Here is a 24061-nt window from a genome sequence, read left to right as displayed (position 1 = left end):
TGCATACAAACGTTTAAGCAAATCCAGACCCAAGAGATTTTCACCACAACCAGTGGTTAAAATCAACGGAGCTTCGAGCTCACGAGGCCCAATTTGAAGGGGCAAAGGGCGTGAAACTGGATTGCTAACGGGGGCGCCAGAGAATCCAACAGATATATTTGTTAAGCCAGACAAAGGTGCGCCAGGGAGTTTCGAATGCATAATGGAACTTTTCGCTGCACCAGTGTCCAACAGAAAAGGCTCAACGACGCCCGATGTAGCAACCGCGACGTAAGGCCCTCTCTGATCAACCGGAACTGATACCACTCCCTCTCCTTGTCTTCGGCTGTCCTAGTAATTACTGTCGTCAGTTCCCTGATCGACGTAATAATCGTCTACATTGTACTGCGCAGATCGTCCTTGCGATGATCCACGTTGGTCGAAACAGTTATTAGAATTTGATGAGTTGTCAGAGCGGTCGTTCTGAGCACCGCGACCTCTACCACGTGATGCATTCTGTGAACCACCACGGCCTCCTCTAGACGAATTACCACTATTACGATCATTTAAAGCAGGACAATCAAATTTAATGTGTCCCTCCTGTCTACAATAAGCACATTGATTGTACCCTAATGAAGATCTGTTGAAAGAGGAATCATTACGCGACTGCGATCGATTCGATTGCGACTGTGATCTATTCTGTTGAGACGCATTCTGATTAGAACGCGGCGGATATGCTTGTTGCAACAACACTTTAGTTTTCAGCTCCTTTGTCTTTTTATCAGCTCGGTCATTTTCTTCTTTCTCTCTATTTTCATAATATTGTGCCGTAGCCAGAATCTGAGCTGAGGTAGAAACGGCCCACGCACTTTCTGAATTCTTCAATTTATTGCACAAGTCGGGCAATAAGTTCGATACAAATTTATCCACAAACAGCCGTTGTCCACCCTCAGTACCCATATCCTGTCCACTATGATCAACGAATGTTTCCTCAAACCTCGTAAAGAAGTCTGAAACACTCTCATCTTTCTTTTGCTTACAGGCTGACAACTTGTCCCAATTTACCTTCATAGCTGGCATAAGCGTTTTCATTAACGTAATGATTCGCTGGGGAAGAAGTTCAATCAACTGATCGGGTTTAGTAGCAGCCGCTTGTCCAGCGTCTGCCGCTGTAATAGCAGCCCAATCACCACCTAATTCATTCGTGTGATCTTGGTGACGAATCTTAGCCCATACCGGCTGCGGTACGACGTTGCCAAACAACATGTCGATATCGGCAAGATTCATTACCGTAGCATCTACAAGCTGCGATAATTCCTTATAATACCCAGCAGGATTTTTGCGAGGATCGGGCAAAGTTTGTTTCACCTGAAGCACTTCCGATCGTTTCCATGGGAGATGTATCCATATTCTCTGGAAATGTGCCGGAATTGGAGCGTTAGCATTAGTATTATCAGCGGGTACCCAAACCGGCGGAACTTCACGCATAGGATATTGACCAGACTCGGCTTGTTGGCGTTCAAGATCCTCAACAAACAGTGCGTGAGGAATAGGAGCGAGGCGGAAAGACAGCAACTGCTCAATAGCACGTCGGACATTAGTATCGACTATCAGTCCAGTTGCGAACTGAAGCCGAAGATTAGACAGGGCGGTCAGCACCTCGTCAGGCGCAACAGCCGCTATCTGATCATGTAGGAGTTTACACATTTCGTCAAACACATATCTCTGAGTCGGTATGTTGAATTGACTAAATGTTTCAAGAACAACACGGGGTGGATTTCTTTGCGGATTGTCCATCCAACCCATCGCCATATTGTATAGCGCAGCGCGTTCTCTATTGGCAGGAAGCTGGCTACGTCTCTGAGGACCATCAGAACTAGCGGACCCAAAAACAGGTCCGAGCGACTGAAAGAAGCTAGCCGCAATGGGAGAATTACGGTTACGGGTAGAGGGACAAGAATAAGACACAGGACTAACAAGAGAAGGAGTAGAACCAGTAGCAACAACAGGGGTTAACAACACAGGAGCAGTAGCGTGAGCAGGAGTATGTGGAAGCGGAGGAGCAGTAGGAATAGAAACAGGCACAGGAGCAGGAACAGTCGGAAGAGCGGGTGCAGGTTGAGGAACGGGTGGAGGAATAACAAGCGGAGGAACAGGTACGGCAGGGACCACAGGAACTGCGGTACCCTGTACGTACGGAGGTGGCGACTTCATAAGATAGGACATTAAAGGATCCTCAACTGCCTCTTCCTTCTTATCCGACTCCGTAGGCAAAGCAGGATAACATTTATCTATGGTCATACGTTGCAGCCTCTCAAACACTTCCTTATCCTTATCCTCCTTATCCAGCTGAAACTGCTCAGCTTTCTTCACAATAGTAGCAACATTATCTCGCTCACTACGTTTATTCTGTCTGATTTCTTTCTGTCGGGCTTCTTTGCGCCACAACCGAAAGGCATCAAACATGGCCGGCCTAGATTTACGTTCGAACAACTTAATTTCCAAATTATCTAAGATCGACGCTTCGAAGCTACCGTGAGGTGGCCAACGAAAATCGCCGTCTTTCTTTGTATATTTTATCCAGTAATCATTAAAAGCAATCGGGCCTAGCCCATGTTTGCTATATAAGTCATAAGTAGGAGTTCCTACCGGAGGTATCGGACACGAGTCCTCCAGCAGGGAATCCGCACCACAAGGTCTAAAGCAACTGAACAAAGTACTGCGACCAGGCATCTTGCACACTAGCCGAGTTTCACAAACTTCAAGGGTTACGGGATTTACCAAGTCCCAGCAAAGACAAAACCCTCGGTCTTTGGCGGCTGCAGTCGTCAAACAAATACAACAACAACAAAGTACGCTAGCAAAGTGTCACCGACAAAAACACTCACACAGCGTGTACAACAAAGCCACTAGTGTTTACAACAAAGACACTCGCTAAAGTGTCTACAACAAAAACACTCGCTAAAGTGTTTACAACCAAGGATTCCGGGAGCGACCCACAAATACTTAACTCAAAGATCAATGGCGTCCTCAGGAAGGCCCGTCAATCGTCTCGCTATACCAAGGTCTACGCCAGGCGCCAAAACAGGTCTACAGTCAGGGCAGCAGTCCGTCGCAGCCGTCAGGAGGCGGGAATCTTCGCGGGAAAAGTCTTCGGGCCACTTATTTCGACAACAGGATCGATGAAGCGGGGTGCACCTTCCCTCGGAGATTTCACACGAAGTTCCTCACGATCGTCGGGCTTGGACCGGTACCACTGATGCAGCCCCACGTTGGGCGCCAACTGAAGGACTGGGTTCTTTTGGACCCAGCGGTGCCAGGGCACAACACCTGAAACCTTCGTGGGTAACCTGTTCCGGCGTACAAGTCACAGAGACACGGGACACTTCCTTCGGCGTCAAAGAGTCAAGGTTTATTTACTGCAGGGAACACAGAAGTCACGGCAAGTACACCACGTGCAACTTGGGGAGACTGCTTCAAATTGGTTATGTGGATCGCTCCTTTTATACAGTTTTTACCCATAGGCTAACATTAAACACAGAGGTTTACAACTCAGTTCCCACATCGAGCTCCCAGAGGGGTCGCTTTGGTCGCTTTGAAACACATAAGGTCCGGAACATAAGTGCGGAAACATTTGGCGGTTCCCAACTGTAAAAACCCATCTTCCCACCATTAGCAAATTCCAATCAGCAATCAAGTAGATCGAAACAGGAACGAAGACAGGTGCAGAGGAAGACGGAGTCAGTGGGGAGATCGGAAAGGGTGTAAAAGGGGAGGTGTCGGGAAGCACGAGATACAGGCATCAAAGGGACGTGCCTAATGAGATGCACGGCTGAGACAATAAGTCCGTGCGGCAAGATGAGCCTCGAGCGGCGCCACCTGCCTTACAGTAGCAACCCCCTCGTCATAAAGGCACTTTCAAAGGACATGTGTCTTCCGCAAATATCTTGGGAGTCCCAGGGTCGCGAAGCGGACAGCGTCCGTTCGCTGGCTACTTGAGGGCAAGAGACAAAATGGATGCCGTATCTAAGATGGAACCCGTGGGTACAGATGAAAAGCCCACGTAACAAACGAACGGTTTAAGTTAGCACAGCGAAACTGCGCACACTTACTAAACTCGTCATTTGCGGTTCATAGATACCAGACTCAACCATTTTCGTACGAGTCAGAAACACCACTTACAATTGTCATGGAACCTCAGCCCCACTACGCTCGGAGCAGTATGAAAGGATAAAAAAAATTATAACAGAAGTTATCATTTTACTTTTAGTAACTTCCAGCCAGAATAGAGTGGGATGGGATCCGGGCTCCTGTGACGTCAAGAGAGGAGACTTGGTTGATGGTGCATGAAGTGTGCATGACTGTTTGGGCCGGTAAACAGTCATGTGACAGCTGCCCTAACAATTATGCACACTCTGCATGTTCACAACCGGGCTGAAATGCCCAGCCTGGGTGGAGAACACACCCAGGCTGTCAGTCCCCATCTGAGCGCCGAACCACGACGCTCAGGCCAATCATGAGGCTGCTGTCATGGTGACAGCAACATTGTGATTGGCTATGGGGAGCCTGGTTGCTGCCGGTAGCCAGCAGAACATTGAGGAGGAAGAAGAGGCTGAAACGACAAGCAGGTAAGTCTTTTTTTCTTCTTTCAAACCCCCCTTCCCTCCCCCTTCTCTATCGTTACCTACTAGTTGCCACTGATATCACTCCATAAGGAATGTCTACATGACTCCCAGTGATATTTGGACTTTTCCCTGGAAGGTTCAAGCAACTCAATTCAGCTATTTTAGGAGTCAAGCCGTGAGCTGCATTTCCTTAGGACTTAGGTTAAATACCCTCCCCCTTTGCATCATTAGTGCCCTCGTGCATTGCCTTTTATCTATATGAGCTGTGAGGACTATGTGGGAAATATTAGACTTTCCTATAATCATTCAAACTAGGGGCATCAGGCAAAAAGCTTCAACAGATATCCCAAATCAGCTTGTTGACAGTGCGTTCTCCTCTGACGAGGTAATGCTTTGGAATTGTTTTTTGTTTTGTTGTCAGAATGTTTTTTGCAATCGCCCACCTGCAAATCTCAAGGGCCAGATTTTAAAGCAAGTAAGAGACCACACCTCCCACTTGTTGAGGTAAATCATTGCAGTTGTAATATGCGTTAGAATCTGAACTCTTTTGTTGAGGATCTGACTGTGAAAAGCTTTTAGAGCTAAAAAGATAGCTTTGAAAAATGTATGTGTGTTTCACTTCCCCCAGAGATGACAAAAGTCCCCTTACCCTGAGACCATGTGACTACCCCAACCTACAAGTGATGCATCTACTATGATAGCTGGTGTGACGTTTGTTTTGAATGGTCTTCCCTTCAACAATTCAATGATTTGCTGGCTTTGCTTGCTGCAACCACTCGATCCTCCCAGTCCCCTTGGAACAGTGACTACTCAAAGTTCAACCATTTCTGCGTGGTTCTCATATGCAGTTATGCATGTGAAAAAATGAATACATGAAGCTATCAAGCCTAACATCCTCACTGTCCAAGACAGAGATCTAGTAAAGGTGAATCTGATCTTGCAACGCTTGCACTCTTTTCATTGCACTCTCTGTATCTAATATTGCAACCAAGAACGGCTTCTTATTCTCCGGCAAGGAGAGGGTGATTTCTTCCAAATGATTGCAAATTCAAACGAATACAACAGGTTCACCACTGTCTGCAGATTCAATTTGCTTTGTTTGCGTGTGTTCGCCTTCAGCTAATCGTCCAATGAAGGACACACATGACCGGCTCGCCTTCTAAAGTTAGCCGCTACCAGTTTTTGTAAACATTCCCAGTGTAGACTTTATTTAAAACGCTAATGTACTTTAATCACCATAAACATGGATATATCATTGAGGGATATGTATCCACCTCCGCCTGAGTCTGCATCAATATCTTCTCAAAATATTTCCTCTACTTCCTGAATGTTCTTCTTCCTGAATGTGCTTTCACTTGTTGATCTCCTCCTGCTGCATGAGAGGATTTTCCAGCCAACATATTTCCTCTGTTTTCAGCTCAACAACTGTAGTTCAATAATTTTAGCTCGGTCATTTTTGATTGCTTAAAGTTTTGACATGAGCGTTTTTATCCGATGTTCGAATACCTTGTTCTTCAACGCTAATATCCTTTTTTGTAGAATTTTATGTTTGGGATCTGACTTCTTTGGAGAAGGTATCTAAGCTTTGATTTTGTGATAGGTAACTTATTCTAGGTTCGAATCAGAATGGTGCTCGTACGGTGTCTCCTCAGCCGCCGCCTCCTCCTCTTCGGAAAAACCCATTCCCTCCACAGACAAAGCGGTTTTCTTCTCTCTCCCCAAATCCAACTTCCCCTTCAATCCCGACTGCCCAGTCATGTCTGCTGAGGGACGGTGCATAAGCAATATCTTGCCCCTGTGCAGTGCATTTTTGGTTCAAAAAGTGAACAGTCATAACAATGATCAGATGTATGGTCTCTAGAGAAGCAGAACAAGCATTCTGGCAGTTCATCATTAAGAGAGAAGTATTGAACTTTAAGATTGTGCTCATGTTACAAAATGTAGTCGAGTGGTCTTAGGGACACTACATAAAGTATATAACATTCTCTGACTATATCGAAGACATGATGGAAAATCCTGAATGCACAATCCACCGTCAAGCATTATTACTCTCCTGATAGGTTTTCGACGATGATTCTGTGACTTCTATTTGCCAACTTATCAAGAGCTCTCTCAATGCACCTCCAAACCCACCACAGAGAAAAAGAATCTAAGAGGAAAGCTTATTAGAGGCATTATGGGCTTGTAGTTGATGCACAAGTCATACTGACAACACCTACAGCCTCGAAGGGAAATAATTTGTATATAAGCACATACGGCCCCAATCACTAAATGGAGGAATAATGTATAGCATGTGAATCTATAAGAGAAGTCATGCTGCAAAACAGGTAAATCACAATTGTTCTTGCTCTGATCTACCTCACAGGTCACTTTGCCAACACCGGGTGGAACAGAACTACTAACTCTGCAGCCACCAAATATCTCAGAGTATTATATATTCTATGGCCTACACCATCTAGTCCGAGTGCTTGTTCAGTTTTAAGTTTGGAAGATTCAGCAAGACTTTTTTTCTAACTGCAGCTTTCTTGTATACTCATCATTGTTTTTGGGTTTACAAATTGTTTCTCCTTGGTTTTCTTTTACACATTTCCCGCTTTTTCTTTCAGCATCACAATCTTCTGAATTCATAATTTTTGGTGACATAACTAAAAACTGTTTTGCTTCCTTGTTTCACTAATGTGTCATATGAACATTTTGACTTGGTCTGTGTGTTCTCCTCTGTCCACCTGCTACTGTAATTCTCTGGTCAGAACATTCTCCATTTCGTTTTTCAATACCATGATGGACTTTTCTTGGTTGCCTTTATTTACTGGTATATCAAAACCTTTTGAAGTCTCCATTAACAGCTATTATTCTATTTACCCTTCCTTGAAAAGCTGGCTTGTAATTGTGCAGCTTCTTAGTTTCATAAACTAGCAGAAATCAATATACTGTCTATCTGTTTAAAAAGAAGTGCTCGTGAAAAAAGACAACAGGAACAGACTAAGGACAACAGAAACGCTTTAACCACTTGAATACTACTGAAAACAGAAAGTGGAATTAAAGGGCTTGAGGAAACAAAGAAGTTTTTAGGAGCTTACGAAAACGAAGAAGGTTAGGTTCAGCTCGGAGCTTAAGCGGTAGAGAGTTCCACAAGGTTGCTGCATTAATGGAGAACCGCCGTCCACCTGTTCGCGCCTTTTTCGCTTTGTGGACTTTGGCTCGACACTCATGGTCTGAGCGAAGGGGCCTATTAGCTTTGTAGGGGAGCACTAAGTCCTTCAAGATAGGGGGACCCTTGCCTTGTAAAGATTTGTGAGCAATACAGAGGGATTTAAACTTTATCCTTTCGTGGACAGGCAACCAGTGCAGCATTCTAAGGTCTGGTTTTGCTGATGACCTCGCTGGAGTACCTGTTAGCAGCCAGGCCGCGGAATTCTGTATATATTGTAGCTTATTGATGGTCGCTTCAGGAGCGCCCAGGTATAAGGCGTTGCTAAAAAATCCAACCTTGAAAGGATCAGTCCCTGAATCAGAAGTTTCTTTGAGGGGAAGGGAAGAAGGGGGAGAACCTTACGAGCTGAACGAAGCAAGCCAAAGCAGATGCCAGCAGTTTTCTTAGCTTGAACCTTAAAGGAGAGGTCCTGGTCAATCCACACTCCCAAACTTTTGATTTTACTTTTAGGAAGCGGGGGGTCGCCCATACAGGCCGGCCAAATGGCACCAGGCAGTGATGTCATCTTATGCCCAAGGAGCATTAGCTCGGTTTTTGAGCCATTAAGTTTGAGTGTGGACTTACTCATCCACGTATGTATTTCGGCAAGGCATGAATAAAGGGGTCCAGAGTTTTGGTCCCGTTGGGTAAGTGAGACGACAAGTTGAGTGTCGTCAGCGTAGCTCACTATTTTTATCCCGAATGGAGCAGCCACCTCCTCCAGTGGGGACATGTACACGTTGAATAAGGTAGGGCTCAATGAGGAGCCCTGCGGTACACCGCACTGGAGGGGGGTCAGACTAGATCGTGCATTTCCTTCCCAGACTTGATAAGTCCAATTGTCAAGGAAGGAAGTTAACCATGCCAATGCCATGCCTGAGACTCCGATGTTAGATAGGCGCTGAATTAAGATACAGTGGTTAACCGTATCGAAGGCTGCACTCAGATCCAGGAGGATCACTGCCACTGATCCTCCTGAGTCCAGAATGCACCTCGCCTCTTCCATAACTGGAATCAGGGCCGTTTCTGTGCCCTGGCCAGGTCGGAAGCCTGTCTGCGAGCTCCGAAGTAGCTTGTTGGATTCTAGAAAGGAGGATAGTTGCCGATTCACCATCTTCTCCGTAATCTTACTGAGTCCTGGTAACAGTGATATGGGTCTAAAATTGGCCAGTTCTGTGGGATCCATCTGAGGATTTTTTAGTAGGGCTTTCACAGTCGCACCTTTCCAACTGGGGGGGAACAGTGCCTTGACAAAGAGCGGCATTAATTAAATCAGTGGCAGGAGGTGATATGGTGGCAGAGACCTGTTTAAGAATGTACATGGGTGCGGGATCATTCGGCGATCCGCTTTTCATAGCTAATAGGCTTTTTTCCACATCTTCCACTGCAACTGGAGCAAAGGTATTCATCTGAGCACCATGTGCATGAGGCTTATTACTCAAATCTAAAGTATCCCCTAATTGCGGCAATGTTTTTAATATGTTCTGAATTTTAGAATCAAAGAACACTGCGAGCTGATTACATTTCACTCCCGAAATGTCCGGGGCCAAAGGGGGGATCAGGGATCTTTAATAATTCCTTAATGATCTGGAAAGTTTCTCTCGATGAGTTGGACGATGTCCTAATTCTCTCTTCGAAGAATGCACTCTTGAGGGAGATTTTATAGGGTCTAATCACCGCGCGGTAGGTTGTCTTATTGTGGTCCGCCAAGTCCTTCCTCCAGAGACGCTTAAGTCTCTTACACTTTTTCCTTTGAGCTCTGAGTTCCGGGGTATAAGATTTGGACCCTCTGCCCTTTTTCTCAATTCTCTTCTTTGGCAGAACTACATCTAGTGAGCTAACAAGCCAGCTCCTGAAGTTTTTGTCCGCCTTCAAAGGATCAGGATCGTGAAGGGGAACAGTCTGTTTCAATTGGTGCATCCAGTTTTCAATGGATAATTTGGACCAGGCTCTGTAGTAAGTGTATAGAACCGGGGTGCAAGGAAGATCATTCCTGACCTGCCAAGAGACAGGGACCAGAAAGTGGTCGGTCCAAGGGAGGGGGACTGGAGGATTAGATACATGCATCTGAATGTTGGTAAAAATCGGATCCAGGAGGAAACCCTTATTATGTGTAGCCTCCGTGGCGGTCAGTCTCAAATTATACGATTTAAGATCGAGTAACAGGTCAGTCGCTATTTTGTCCTGAGGATCATTGAAATGTAAGTTCAAATCTCCCAGCAACAGGAAGTTAGAGGTAGTCGAGGCCGATATCGTCACAGTTTCCAGTAGTGAGCTGACAAATTGCTTCGGGCAGCCCGGTGGGCGGTAAACCAACAGGCCTGTTATGGAAGTGGTGGGGAATATTTGTATTGCGAAGTGCGCGCTTTCCCTATTAGATATGGCAATATCCGTCATCCTGCAGGTAAGGTGTTTTCTGTATAGTATGGCTAATCCACCCCCTCTACCAATGGGCCTATCTTGAGATTGAATAAGGAACCCTGTGGGGAGCGCCATAACTATATCTGCCTCTGAATTAGAGGTGAGCCATGTCTCCGTCAGGATCAGTATATCTAGATTACTGTCCTGGATCAGGAAGTTAATCTCTACTGAATGTTTGGGTAATGACCTTCAGTTCAGTAAGGCCATGCGAAGATGTGTCATAGTTGGAGACACCTGCATTTTTGTTTGTTGGGATGAGCAGCAAAGGTTGCAAGGCATATAAGTATCATCTAATCTGTGCAGGGCATGACATTTTGGATGTTTAGTAGGTCTTAACTGTAAAAGGGCCTTACGCGTGTAACTAATTGGGTGAGCTGCCGAATCGGGCAGAATAACTGGCCCTCGGCCCGTAAGGGCACGCGCAGACGGGCTTGCCTCTAGCGCGCCTCCGGCGCGCCATCGGCCGCCCGCTGCGCGGACGGGAAGTGGCGGGCATTTAATGGTGCCTGGCCCTAATCGGCCGAGCACTGGTGCGCTCACCTCACCCTCCCCTAAGATGGCGCCCGTGATTCTGTGCCGGGGAGCTGAGGTCCACCACCACCACAAGGAACCCTAAATTGGTCCCTGGGAGCAGCGCGAGTCCCGAGGGGGACAAGGCAAGTAAGGGGCAAAGCTGAGCAATATATTTTAAAATAAACAAAAAGACAACAAGTCGGTGATTTAAAATTTGCTAATAGCGCTGGCAAAGCTTCGTAATTATTAGCAAAGGTGCCCTACTCCCGGCTTCCGCCTCAGGAGTCAAAAGTTCTAAGAGGGGGGCGCTAGTCACCTGCACCCAATTTGTAGTGCCTGGCCCTAATCGGCCGCAGCACTAGTGCGCTCACCTCACCCTCCCCTAAGATGGCGCCCGTGATTCTGCGCCGGGGAGCTGAGGTCCACCACCACCACAAGGAACCCTAAATCGGTCCCTGGGAGCAGCGCAAGTCCAGAGGGGGACAAGGCAAGTAAGGGGCAAAGCTGCGCAACATATTTTAAAATAAACAAAAAGTCAGTGCTTTCCAATACACTGTCATTTGGAAAGCACTGACTACATACTGAATGAATGAATTAAAAAATTGCAATATGAGGGGGAGGGGCTGAGTGGTAGCTCTTCATGTTAGAGAGACATATTTTTGTTCATCTCTGGCCTAAAAAGTGCATGTAACAGCAAAGTGAAACTGCCCCCCACAAGAGATATTCATAGCCTTACGGAATCCAATAGTTTAAGCCATTTCTAAAAAACTGCATCCAGTGCTAAAGATGTAGATAATAAGTCTGGACCTCCTTACACCAAGCTTGTCTTGCAGAAAAACAGAGAATCCGTGATCTAAAACGATGAACACAAAGAGGAAACTTGGCACACGACTGCACACATGCTGCAAACTTACCTATGAGCCCCTTTGCAGAACTAGATGTTACTGTTATATGAGCTGGCATTGGAAGCGGCTTCAGTTCTTCAGAAGTCACTGAGGTTAAGCTGCAGGTCTCAGCTTCTGCGGAAACATCCTTTCCACCTCTCCGTTTGATAGTTCCCGTATCCCCTTCCGAGTCCTCTCCCCAGTAGCCAGTGGATGATGCCCAGCTTGCCCTGGACTGTGCTTGATCGAGGCCATCCCTTCCTTGACCCGGTCTGCTATATCTTGTGCTGTGATCGGGAAACATGTGGCTGCTTGCTGCCCATAATGCTGCTGCCTCCCCTGGGTTCTCAAAAGGAACCTGCCCAAAAGGAAGAGTCTCCCAGCTCCTCTGGTGCTGGATTGTCTGAATGTTGTCATGGGAACCACTAGAGCATGAAGTCCAGCTTCCACGGCCGCTGTCCGCTGCATCTAATGATGCTCGGTCCCCCTGATCCTGAGACAGTTCCTCTGTACTAGGGGAAGAGAGCACCGTTGCCCCTGCATAGAGGCCTCTGTTCTCCAACATGGGGGCATAGGAACTGCAAAGCAGGAACAAGAGCAAAATAAGTCATTTAGAACAGTTATTCACATGTTAACATACTCACGAACATAGTGAACAAAGCCAACTAAACTATCATAGAACAACTGAGTGAATTGAACTGCTGATAAGACAGAGGATAATGTCAAAAAACGTAAAATATTAACCCCTCCAAATCTGATTTCTAATACGTTGCACCTAGAATGAAACAACTTGAAGATACCCCAGTCAAAGAGGAGCACCAACAATGAAAACAATGAAAACTGGACACATTATTTGTGCTGATAGAATAAACTGTTGGACAAAATTACTCTGAGTAGATAAACTTTTTACAGCATATTTTCAATACAGGCAAGCAATGTTTGTGCATGAGGAACTAGATACAGAAATGTTAGCACTAATATAGGTCACAGGAAGCTTTTTGTCCAGGCCTCCCATCTGAAATGGCCATCTAGCACGACTCTTGCCCTCCCAGCGCAATCCATTCCTCCCCTTACTCAGTCACTTACTGCGTGATTCCTATCAGTGCACACTTGTTTATTTCCTCAGCACATTTTTACACACTTACTGCTTGTTGTATGATATGAGAGCGCTACATCTAGCATACTCACTAAACAAAAATCTCATCAGTTATTATTTTAACAACGGCCTCACATCTGAATACACAAGGGCCTCCACCACAAGTTGTGTTGCTAATTACCAGATACCCAAAAGCTGGGCAAGGATTGGAATTGTTGCTGGTAGCATTGTGATCTGTGATTATGGATGTAATGGGCTGCAGTTTCAAGTAAACTAATAACATGAATTATTATTTTAAAAAAGTTCTTGATGGTTTTTAATGCTGTGTGAAAGATACGTATGTGCTGTGTGCCAGTGCACAGATGAAAAAAAGCATTATGTGCATTTTATAAGAGATAATCATGTTTGCATTGGGAGAATAAGAATCTAGTGTGGGTCTGCTGAATAGTATACGCGAGAAACTCTCAGAACTTTTAAATATCATTACGTCTCTCAGCAGGATATTATTTTTGACACATTTTAAAAGCATGTGATGCAGTAGGACCTATAACGTTTTGTCCATCTTGTGCCTTCCGTGTAACCAACGAGCATGAATCAAAGCAAATAAATCACACTTGCAACTGTGCGTAGCCGAAGCATGGAGGGGAGGAGCTGTAGCGCTTTGTTTAGGCCCGTCCATAATTTTTATTTATAATTTGTCCAAATTTAGGCTAAAACTGCCCCACAATTATTATTGTACATTTTCTCGCAAACAAGTTTAGTATTCTATACAGAACATGTTTAAGTTGGTGACGCATTGTCACTTTCTATTTTTGCTTGATAATTTTCTAATACACATCACATATAATCATTGCATACTTATTTTCAAGTGTGACTATGTTTAGATTATTCATTGTTAGTAGTTAGTAATTAGTACGGTAATAGCTAACCCTAGTGTGTTAACGTTAAGTTCGACATAATCTGCATAAGAACAAGTTGTTGATAGTTTCACTGTAACTTATCATTGGTTTTGTGCATCTGTGCCTAAGACGATTTGACCAGCCAGGAAGAGATCTCCAAAGGCCATTCAGATGTGAGGCCTCCATTATGCGATGCCTGGGATAAAAGAATGTATACCTGTTATTTTGATTGGTTTCTGTCGCTTGGGAACTGTAGGAAGTATTACTATTTGCTGAATGTTGTATTTTAATTGAGCAATTTCTGCATTAGTCAAGTAAATTGCTCCTGTCCATCTTTGAAAGCGGATACACTTCTGCCTCTCTTGAGACCCTATGCTTATTTTATTACTGCTCAGAGTTAAACCATCAAGGAAACATATTTCTACTTTGCCTGATTGAAACCTTTATTTTGGTCTGCCCTAGAGACTTCATTTGCTGACACCTGTTGCTTAAATTTGATCCAACCTCACTTGAAACATTAGCTTCAGGGAGTTTCTTTTCAGGCAACCAAATCTTTTATGATTTGCCTACATACAATCACCTTTAAATAACTTGGCTTGGTATTTACTATTCTGACCTGCTTTTTAAACATCGCAGTAACCTGATGATTATTGATTGATGAGTAATCTGATTGATTTGAGTCTGTAACTTTGCTAACCTGCTAGTAAACTTTATGGTTTAAAAAAATATATTATTCTGTCATTTTTGTGGGGCAAAATGTTCATCTCTGTTTCTGATATGCTATTGAACTGTTGATGTTAAGCCTCAATTCGTGACAAAAATCCATCCCATTGAGTACAATAGGAATTCGAAATTTGCCTAGGAATTTACTCAATGCAAACCCCATCAATGCTCCTGCTAAGTCGTAATGCATATTATGATATACAAACACAATTAACACACAGAATGTATTCTTCAGTAACCCTTGAAATAAAAAAAATTACATGGACAGCCCTAGCTTTTAACTCTAAACACTACAACAGATTTAGTGCTGGTAGTTTTTTTTGTTTTTGTTTTTTAATGTACATTATTTTTCCAATATGCAAACACGCAATATGATATGGGCTGCCTTTTGAAATATTTGCATCCCATTCACAAGCCATTGTTTGAGGCTGCTGGTCTCCAAATGTTAATTATATCCTTGTAGATCAATGCAGCTCGTGTTTCCGATTCCTCTATACATTCCAGAAGGTTCAAATATTTAAATGCGGCAATGTGTCCGGCAAACATGTAACTTGACGCTGCTCCACAAAAGACTAACAGTCAATTCACACTTATTTACACACATTAGCATCAGAAGGTTAGCAAGACCCATACACCTTTCTGAAAAGAGGAAAAAAGTATGGCACAGGCCTATCCTAATGTTCAGAAAGAAATGCGTTACTTACCTGTAACAGCAGTTATCCAGTATTGGTGTCTTTCATAGATTCACATGCCTGAATCATTCCCCGTCGTCGAGACGGGAGCCCCGGTAATAGAAAAGTAATGTCCTATAGACATACATAGAGAAAAATAGGCCTAAGGGCCTTGCCTTAGTAGCCTATCTATGTCCTTTTGTAAAAAGGACCAAACTCCTAAGGGTAGCCAATCAGCTACCACCTCCCTCTAGAACCTTCCTGCCAGGAGCCTCAGTCTCTCAGATTTTCGTACGCACCAAGCTAGGTAGACGTAACATATGCTCTGTAGTGAGAGATGAGACCTTCCTGGGGAGGTGGGAGGGTTGCATGTGAATCTATGAAAGACACCAATACTGGATAACTGCTGTTACAGGTAAGTAACGCATTTCTTATCCAGTATTATGGGTGTCTTTCATAGATTCACATGCCTGAATCAGAATAGCAAGCAATACATTATGCACATATGCGATGGAATATAACAGTCTGAGATAACACATATCATGTGACTAGATACCATCAGTAATATAAAGAGTAAAGTAAAGAAATGTGCATACCATTGCAGGACGGTGGGAAGTAGGAAGGCTCATCTTACTGGAATAGATGTCGAAGTACAGCTTGGCCCACAGCTGCATCCTGCATCAGTTCCGTGTCCAGGCAGTAGTGTCTGGTAAAGGTGTGCGGCGATTTCCAGGTGGCCGCCCTGCAGATGTCCAGAATCGGTACTCCAGCGAATAGTGCTGCCGATGTGGACACAGCTCTCGTGGAATGTGCTCGGACTGTGGAATGTAATGGACGTCCGGCTTTGTCATGACAAAATGCAATTGCCGCCGATATCCATCTGGAAATGGTTTGTTTGGAGAGTGGCATGCCTTTTCTTGGCCTGCTGAAGGCAACGAAAAGTTGATTTGTCTTTCTGAAATCTTTCGTTTTGTCCAGATAAAATTTTAGACATCTCTTAATGTCCAGAGAGTGAAGAGATCTTTCAGCTACCGTGCTTGGGTTCGGGAAGAATGAGCGAAGCACAAGCGGTTCATTTAGATGGAAGTCCGAGGGGACTTTAGGAATGAAACGGGGGTTGGTTCTTAAAATGACTCTGTCCTCTCTAAATTGCAAGAAAGGATCCAGTATCGAAAGAGCTTGCAACTCACTGACTCTTCTGGCTGATGTTAAAGCTAAAAGAAGTGCAGTTTTCCATGAAATGTATTTGATATCAGCCCTATGGATAGGTTCAAATGGATGCTTCATTAATTGATTGAGGACAATATTCAGATGCCACGTTGGTGGTATTCGTCTTGGTCTAGGGAAAGATCTGTAAAGCCCCTTAAGAAACTGTTTTATCAGTCTGTCGGACCATAGTGAAGGACTTTTTGAAGTCCTTGTGAAGCGTGAGATTGCTGCCAGGTGTACCCTGATGGAAGCATGCGCAAGACCTGCTTGAGCTAGATGTAGTAGATAGGGCAGTATCTGCTCTGGAGTGATTCTGAAGGGATGTATATTGTTGTCTTTACACCAAATACAAAAGCGTTTCCATTTCAAGGAATAAGTTTTGTTCGTGCTAACTGCTCTTGCTTTAGCTAGGATTTCTTTGCACTCCTGTGGGATGCGTAGGTGACAGAATTCTCGGTACTCAGGAGCCAAGCCGATAATCTGAGAGATTTCAGATTCGGGTGGAGTATCTGGCCTTTGGACATCGAGAGTAGAGAAGGATGTTGATGCAGCTGGATTGATGGTCGGACCGATAGGCGACGGAGGTCCGCGAACCAATGTTGTCTCGGCCAGTGTGGGGCAATGAGAATCAATGTGCAATGTTCCATTTTCATTTTCCGGATGACTCTGCTTATCAGGGGAAATGGCGGAAATGCGTACGCAAACACGTTGCGCCATGCGATGGAAAATGCATTTCCTAATGACCTTTTTTGGGGATGCCAACTTGCGAAGCTGTGGCATTTCCTGTTCTCCTTGGTGGCGAAAAGGTCCATTTGCGGTTTTCCCCATGCCGAGAAGATGTTGTCTAGAACTTGTTGGTCCAGTTCCCATTCGTGGGACAGTGACCTCTGTCTGCTGAGAGCGTCTGCTATGACGTTGTCTTTTCCTGGGACATACTCCGATGTTAAAGTGATGCTGTTGAGTAGTAGCCAGTTCCAAATTTTTTGTGATTCGCGAGACAGTGTCAGCGAGCGTGTCCCTCCCTGCTTGTTTAAGTAGTGCATTGTGGTCGTGTTGTCCGTCCTCACGAGCACTGCTGAGTTTTTGATGCGAGGGAGGAATGCCTGTAAAGAGTGGAGGACTGCTCGTAGTTCTAGGAGGTTGATATGCAGAGCTTTCTCTTGTTCTGACCATCTGCCGCTGATTTGTAAGTCTTGAAGGACTGCACCCCATCCTTCGAGAGATGCGTCCGTCGTTATGACGTGTGGAGTTTCTGGTAACAAGAACGTGAGACCTTTGGATAGGTTCTTGTTCTTCATCCACCAATCCAGCGTTTCGGATATTTGTCGAGTGATGACTATGTGATCCTCGAAGGAATCTGTACATTGGGTCCACTGTTTGGTCAGGGCCTCCTGAAGGGGGCGCATTCTGAGCCGACAGTGAGGGATGAGTAGTATGCATGAAGACATCATCCCTAGAAGAGATTTGAAAATCCGAACTTTGATGGTTTGTTTTGAAGATATTGCGGTAGCTAGAGACATCAGTTTGTGTTTTCTTTCTTGAGACGGGAAAGCTTTGGATGAAATGGTGTTTATAGTGGCCCCCAGGAATGTGATGATCTTGGTGGGTTGTAAAGTAGATTTCTCGAAGTTGAGAGTCAAACCCAGGTTCCGGAAAATATCGAGACAGGCGTTGGAAGACTGTTGCGCGTCTGTGAGAGACGGTGCTTTCACCAGCCAGTCGTCCAGGTAGGGGAAGACTTGGTGATTTTGTTGTCTCAGGAAAGCTGCCACAGGAGCCAGGCATTTTGTAAAAATGCGTGGCGCTGATTTGAGGCCGAATGGGAGGACACAAAATTGGAAGTGGAGACCTGCTACTTCGAATCGTAGGAATTTTTTGTGTCGTCTGTGTATTGGGACATGGTAATATGCATCTTGCAGGTCCAAAGACGTCATAAAGTCTCCTTCCTCTAGGGAACCTAAGATTTCCTGGATAGTCACCATTCGAAATGATTGGCTTTTCAGGAAGCCATTGAGCGCCCTGAGATCCAGAATGGGCCTCCACTTCTTCTTTTTCTGCTGGATTAAAAAGAAGCGGGAATAAAATCCCTTTCCCTTTTGAGCTGATGGGACTCGCTCTATTGCTCCCTTTTTTATCATGGAAGAGATTTCCTTTAGTAACATACGAAGGTGTTTGTGATGATGTTTGTGAGGAGGAGTTAACGGTGGGATGGAGTTGAATTCTAAGGTGTGACCGTGTTGGATTAATTGTAGCACCCACCGATCTGTCGTAATCGATTTCCAATTGTGGAGGAAATGTGTCAATTTGCCTCCAATTTTGAGCGGACAGGACGGTGAGGGGACTGGCTGCGGGAACTGGTCATTGTCTTCCGCCAGCCGTTTTCTTTTGGGATTTGCCCCTGAAGTTCGATCTCCCGTAGGAGGTTTGGCGACTTTGTTGTTGCTGTCGCTGCTGATATTGTGGGCGATTTTGATTGTATGAGTATGTGGATTTTCCTTGATAGGATCCTCTGTATGTGGATTGTCCTCTTCCTCTGTGCCCTCGAAAGGACTGGTTTCGGAATTGTAAAGTCCCGAGAGCCCTTGCTGTGTCGGTGTCTTTCTTTATCGTCTGCAAGGCTTCATCTATTTTTACTCCAAATAGTTGTTGACCGTCATAGGGCATATCTACAACTTTGGCTTGGACTTCTTGTCTGAAGGATGTCGCCTTGAGCCATCCTTGTCTGCGCAGAACTGCGGCTCCTGCCAGCTGTCTGAAGCCTGTCATGGCGACATCGACAGCTGAATCTATGATTTCCGATGCTGACATTTGACCTTCATGAAGGAGTGCCTGGACCTCATCTTTCAAGTTGTCAGGTACATGCGTGAGATACGGAGCAATATCTTCCCATAGTTGCCTATTGTATCTGCCTAGCAGAGCAATGGCGTTGGCTACTTTTACCGTCATGGCTGACGTTGTGGAGAAGCGTTTGCCTATGCCATCCAATTTCCTGCCCTCTTTGTCTGGTGGTGCGGACAGTGGTGAGGATGGGTTTCTGGAGTTTTTCTGGGCGGCTTGAGTGACGACCGAATCTGGTTTAGGATGTGAATTAAAGCAAGTGGGTGCCGTTGACGGAGCCCTATATTTTTTATCCAGTCTAGGGACCACTATTGAAACAGATGCAGGTGTTTGCATGAGTTGTAGCCCCTGATCCCAGATGTGATCTATTATGGGAATGGACCTTGCCTCTTTCTTTATAGGATCTTTGAAGTCATATAAGAAACAGTCCGTTATTTTTGTTTCCATTGTCATGTGAAATCTAGTGGCCGCTCTCTCTATTAAATTGTGGAATCCACCGATGTCCACTGGTGGAGAATCTGACGTGCTGGGTTCCGGTGTGGCCGGAGAATGAGCAACGTAATCCTCATCATCCCTGTTTTGAGAGAGGTCATCTCTAACTTCACCTTCCTCAGGAGGTTCGTCGTCCTCATCTGAGGATTGGATGTTGTGAATCTGTTCACTCTCTTGGGGAAGAACCAAAGGCGCTGGTCTTGACCTTGGTGATTTCTGCTGTTTGGAAGATTCCTGAGAATTGTCTTTTGAAGGGTTTGTAGAGGATTCTGGGAATCGTTTTTTGTAGTCCGTGATCAGGAATTGAAGATCAGTGACTATCTCAGCCGGTAATACGATCATTGGAGTGACTCGAGTATGTACTTGAGCCTGATCAGTTTCCTCCGTAAAAATAACATCATCCCCGTCATCGTCAGTACTCTGGCATTTGACATTGAGATCTGACGGACTAGTAGCTTGTTCGAATTGTTCATAGTCCGATTCGTCATCTTGTAGTATGCGAGAAGGGAGCAGTGTTTGAACCCTACTGGGTGATGTTAAATCGGGCGTAATAGGGAGTTTGGTGACCTTTTTTGATGGAACTAACTCCGATTTTTTCCATGGCGTCGACGATGTCGTCGTCGACGATGTCGTCGTCGACGAGGTCGTCGTTGGAGCCGTCGATGGAATCGTCGTCGACCGTTTTTCAGGCGTCGACTGCCCCTTCGCCGATGAAGCTGTCGTCGACGGAGCGGGCGTCGACGGTGCGGCCGTCGACGTTGTCTTCGTCGACGTGGTCGTCGACGGTGCCTTCGCCGTCGTCGGCGTGGTCGTCGACGGTGCATTCGCCGTCGTCGGGGTGGTCGTCGACGGTGCCTTCGCCGTCGTCGAGGTGGTCGTCGACGGCCCTTTCGTCGTCGACAGCGTAGTAGCCGTCGACGGTGCCCCTACCGTCGTCGGTGTCTTCGTCGACGATGCGCTTGGCTGAAGTCTCGTCGACGATGAAGTTGTTTTTGTCAACATCGATGACGACGGAGTTTTGACAAATGACTGCTGCTTTTTAATAAGTATAATCGACGATATTGGCTTACCCGTCGACGACGAGTGGGAGGTCGTCGTCGTTGAAGTCAAGGCTGACGATGCTACCGTCGTTGAGACTGTCGTCGTCGATGTGGAGACGTATCTCGTTTTTCTTGAAGAGAACGTCATAGAAGCAGACGACGTGGACTGCGATGGCTTTCTGAAGGTTGTAGCATCCTTCACAGACGTGTCAGATCTTGCCTCAGAAGACTTTGAAGCAGTCTTTTTGCGAGGGACGTCTGAATGGCCAGGGGAAGCCTCCCTTGGCCTTTTCAAGGACAGTTTCGAAGAAACTGAAGCCATTTCACTGCCCTCCGAGGAGAGCACATCATCATCTCTGGTTTTGAGACTGTTTAACCAGAGGAGCAATCTTCCTTCTCTATCCTTAAGGGTTTTGGCAGAAAATGTTCTACATACCCTGCAGTCTTTTACTTTATGGTCAGGGTAGAGGCAGTAGAGGCAAGTCTCATGCTTGTCGTCGACGTGCAGTCTCTTCTTGCCACAAGAAGAACAGGCTCTGAAGAGTCCTTTTTTCTGTTGTTCAGTCATAGTTGAAGTATAATCCAAGTTTTTTGAAGAAAAGGAGAGAAATTGAAGAAACCTGAGGAGAGCTCAGGTGGGGACTCCCTAGCACAACGTGCGGTAGAAAATCTGAGAGACTGAGGCTCCTGGCAGGAAGGTTCTAGAGGGAGGTGGTAGCTGATTGGCTACCCTTAGGAGTTTGGTCCTTTTTACAAAAGGACATAGATAGGCTACTAAGGCAAGGCCCTTAGGCCTATTTTTCTCTATGTATGTCTATAGGACATTACTTTTCTATTACCGGGGCTCCCGTCTCGACGACGGGGAATGATTCAGGCATGTGAATCTATGAAAGACACCCATAATACTGGATAAGGAATAAAGCTATGCATATGGCCGCAGCGTAAAAAGCTTGTCATTAGAAAATTTGGACCATGCCCTTGAGACCCAAACAAATTTAGGTATAGTGGAGAATCTTTTGTTGGCAGATATCTAATCTTTAAACACATTAAAAAGAGAAACGTTGACGGCACCCGCCTGCAGCGGGATGTCTGGGGGTCCATGGGATCCCTTTTCACGCCTCCAGAGAGCTGCCCCCACACTGACAGTTTGACACCTTTTTGAGCCACACTTACAGTGCACCTCCTAAAGCATGTTTGCTTCTGCACCCACATTGGTAATACGACAAGGGCGCATGTAGAGCCTGCGCTATCAGTATTACAGTAAAGGCCGCACAAGAGTCAGCGCCCCTTCTATAATACTAAGTGCCCCAGAGGCACATAAAGCACTGAGGCACTTTCCATACATGGCCCGGGGTTCAGGAACTGCCCCTGTTAATATCCAAATGCTTCAGCCTTCACAAGGAACAGTTTTTCAAGAGCAGGAACACCATAAGTAGGCATGAAACCTCGTGTCACGCTTGAGTGACAAGTTGACCCAACGGCAGAATTTGCCAGCGAATTTAAAAGCTTTAAAAAACCTTTATTCATCCGATCTTAATAAAGCAGTACTTCTGCGTGCAAGGGACAAAGGTTTAATTCGGAAGAGAGCTCTCTACCGCATGTCACTCTTCCTGAATCCCGAGACATCTGCCCGTCCTTTCCGTCGCTCCCCCTCTTCCATTGTCTGATAACTCCTCCCGTTAGCTGATAATTTCCTGACAGAGTGTCCTGCGCCATTGTGATTGGTAACACAGGAGTAAGGGGAGAGATGTTATGCAATCAATATCAGCATTATGCGAGACAATCATGTACCACATTGGGGGACTTTGTGAATTATTTACTGTGCAACAACACGAACTCTGCCGCCTTCCGGTGAGTCGCATGTAACGCAGCATTTAAGCAGGGCAGCTGGACTGGAGCTACTTTGGCGCGTTTTACACGACGGAAAAGCACTACCTTTTCAAATCTATGAAATTACTCTCAGTTTCCGCTAGATGGCGGCATAGGAACACCATTTCATTTAGACGAGCGCTAGAAATACAGAAACACTGCCTCTAATCATCCTACAGATACCGCCCTCCTCACCAAGAAATGTCACTGTAAATTTCACAAAAACACAAACAGGGAAAAAGGTAAGGAAAAGTACTACTTGGGATATAGTTGTTGTCTGAAGTCAGTCGCCTGTTTATCTAAAGACAGATGTGTTACATCGATGATCCACAATAAATACATGGATTACATTGTTATGGAGCAGTACGTTCAGTCTTCAATAAGTGATATGGAAGCGTAATGGAACTGGGTGATGACCAACAGAAGAAAAAAGAAAAAAACATGGGCGAAAATGCTTGAGAAAACACATTCTAACCACTGGAAATTGGTCAGAGTAGCATTTCAGTCACTGTTTTAGCTCGTGTGTGCACCCATTTGCAAATCAATCTTAGATTGTCTGAAAAGAAGCAGTCCAGTATAACTGCCTCACTAATAAGTCCCATGCACGATAACACCCCCGCCTCCTCCTTATTTCAGGCCTTTAAGAGGGATGAAAAAAGCGTGTGGTCAGGGGACTTACATAAAAGGGGCGTGGCCTATATAATTACGGGTGTGTCTTAAACGTGTAAACAAAAAAATCCCCTCAGAGTGCTACTTTACCTATTTTTATACAGTTGAAGGAGTAGGGAGTGATAAAAGTGTCTATTTTGTGGTGGCACGTGCTGTGTGTTTTAATACAGCCCTCACTGACACAGTTGTGTGACATGCGTCATCATAGGGCTGCTACCAAACACCCCCGCGCAGCCAATGCCCGGGGTGGAGCAATAGGGTAGGGGAAGACAAACACAACATAAAAGAGAAACAATAATGTCTAAAGTGACTGGGTTCACCGTAAGTAAAAGTGCATTGCAAATTAAAACGAGCTGGAAGGTTTTGCTGTGCCTATACTTTATTCCTGGAACCTCCGGCCAGGATTAAAAACGTGAAGGATTCCGAGAAAAGAGGGTATCAGAACCACTAGTTCTGACTCCGAAGTATCCCCTCCACAGTACTCTGTTGATGTACGAGTTTACCCCTTAACAATGTTAAAACTGCCAAGATGCAAGGAGAGACCCCCTGTAGTTACACTTTCTTCAAGGTAGGTGCTCCTCCTTAGGACTGCTCATCTGCTCCCGCCGTGTAGATGTTAAGGGGTAAACTCGTACATCAATAGATTACTGTCGAGCGGATACCCAGGAGTCAGAACTAGTGGATACCCTCTTATCTCGGAATACGAGGTGAGAGATACACACATATAAAGTCTGGGATCAGCAGCGTCCTGAAGAAGGCCGGCGTGACCCCGAACGAGGGGCGCAAACACACGGCCGAAACATGTCGACAAATTGAAAGTAAGGAGGGGTGTAAGGAGTACATTACATCTCCCATTCACCACCATCCTTCTCATTTTTAATCTTGGCCGGAGGGTCCAGGAATAAAGTATAGGCACAGCAACACCTCCGAGCTAGTTTTA

The 24061-nt window shown here is 45.4% G+C and overlaps 1 protein-coding gene across 16 annotated transcripts in view; it reads right to left on the bottom strand.

Annotated features, from left to right (window-relative positions):
• RAPGEF2 (Rap guanine nucleotide exchange factor 2) overlaps positions 1-24061 on the bottom strand; it is a 924668-nt gene that overhangs the window by 54700 nt on the left and 845907 nt on the right. For all 16 annotated transcript variants that reach the window (XM_086962364.1, XM_086962365.1, XM_086962376.1 and 13 more), the window contains one exon: positions 11646-12193. In XM_086962364.1, coding sequence (XP_086818490.1) covers positions 11646-12193 — 548 coding nt within the window. The remainder of the gene's footprint in view (positions 1-11645; positions 12194-24061) is intronic.

Source organism: Lissotriton vulgaris, chromosome 3_1, assembly GCF_964263255.1.
Source record: "Lissotriton vulgaris chromosome 3_1, aLisVul1.2, whole genome shotgun sequence".
NCBI classification, from domain to species: Eukaryota; Metazoa; Chordata; class Amphibia; order Caudata; family Salamandridae; genus Lissotriton; species Lissotriton vulgaris.
Note: the sequence above shows the minus strand (reverse complement) of the source record. Positions and strands in the feature narration are given on the sequence as shown.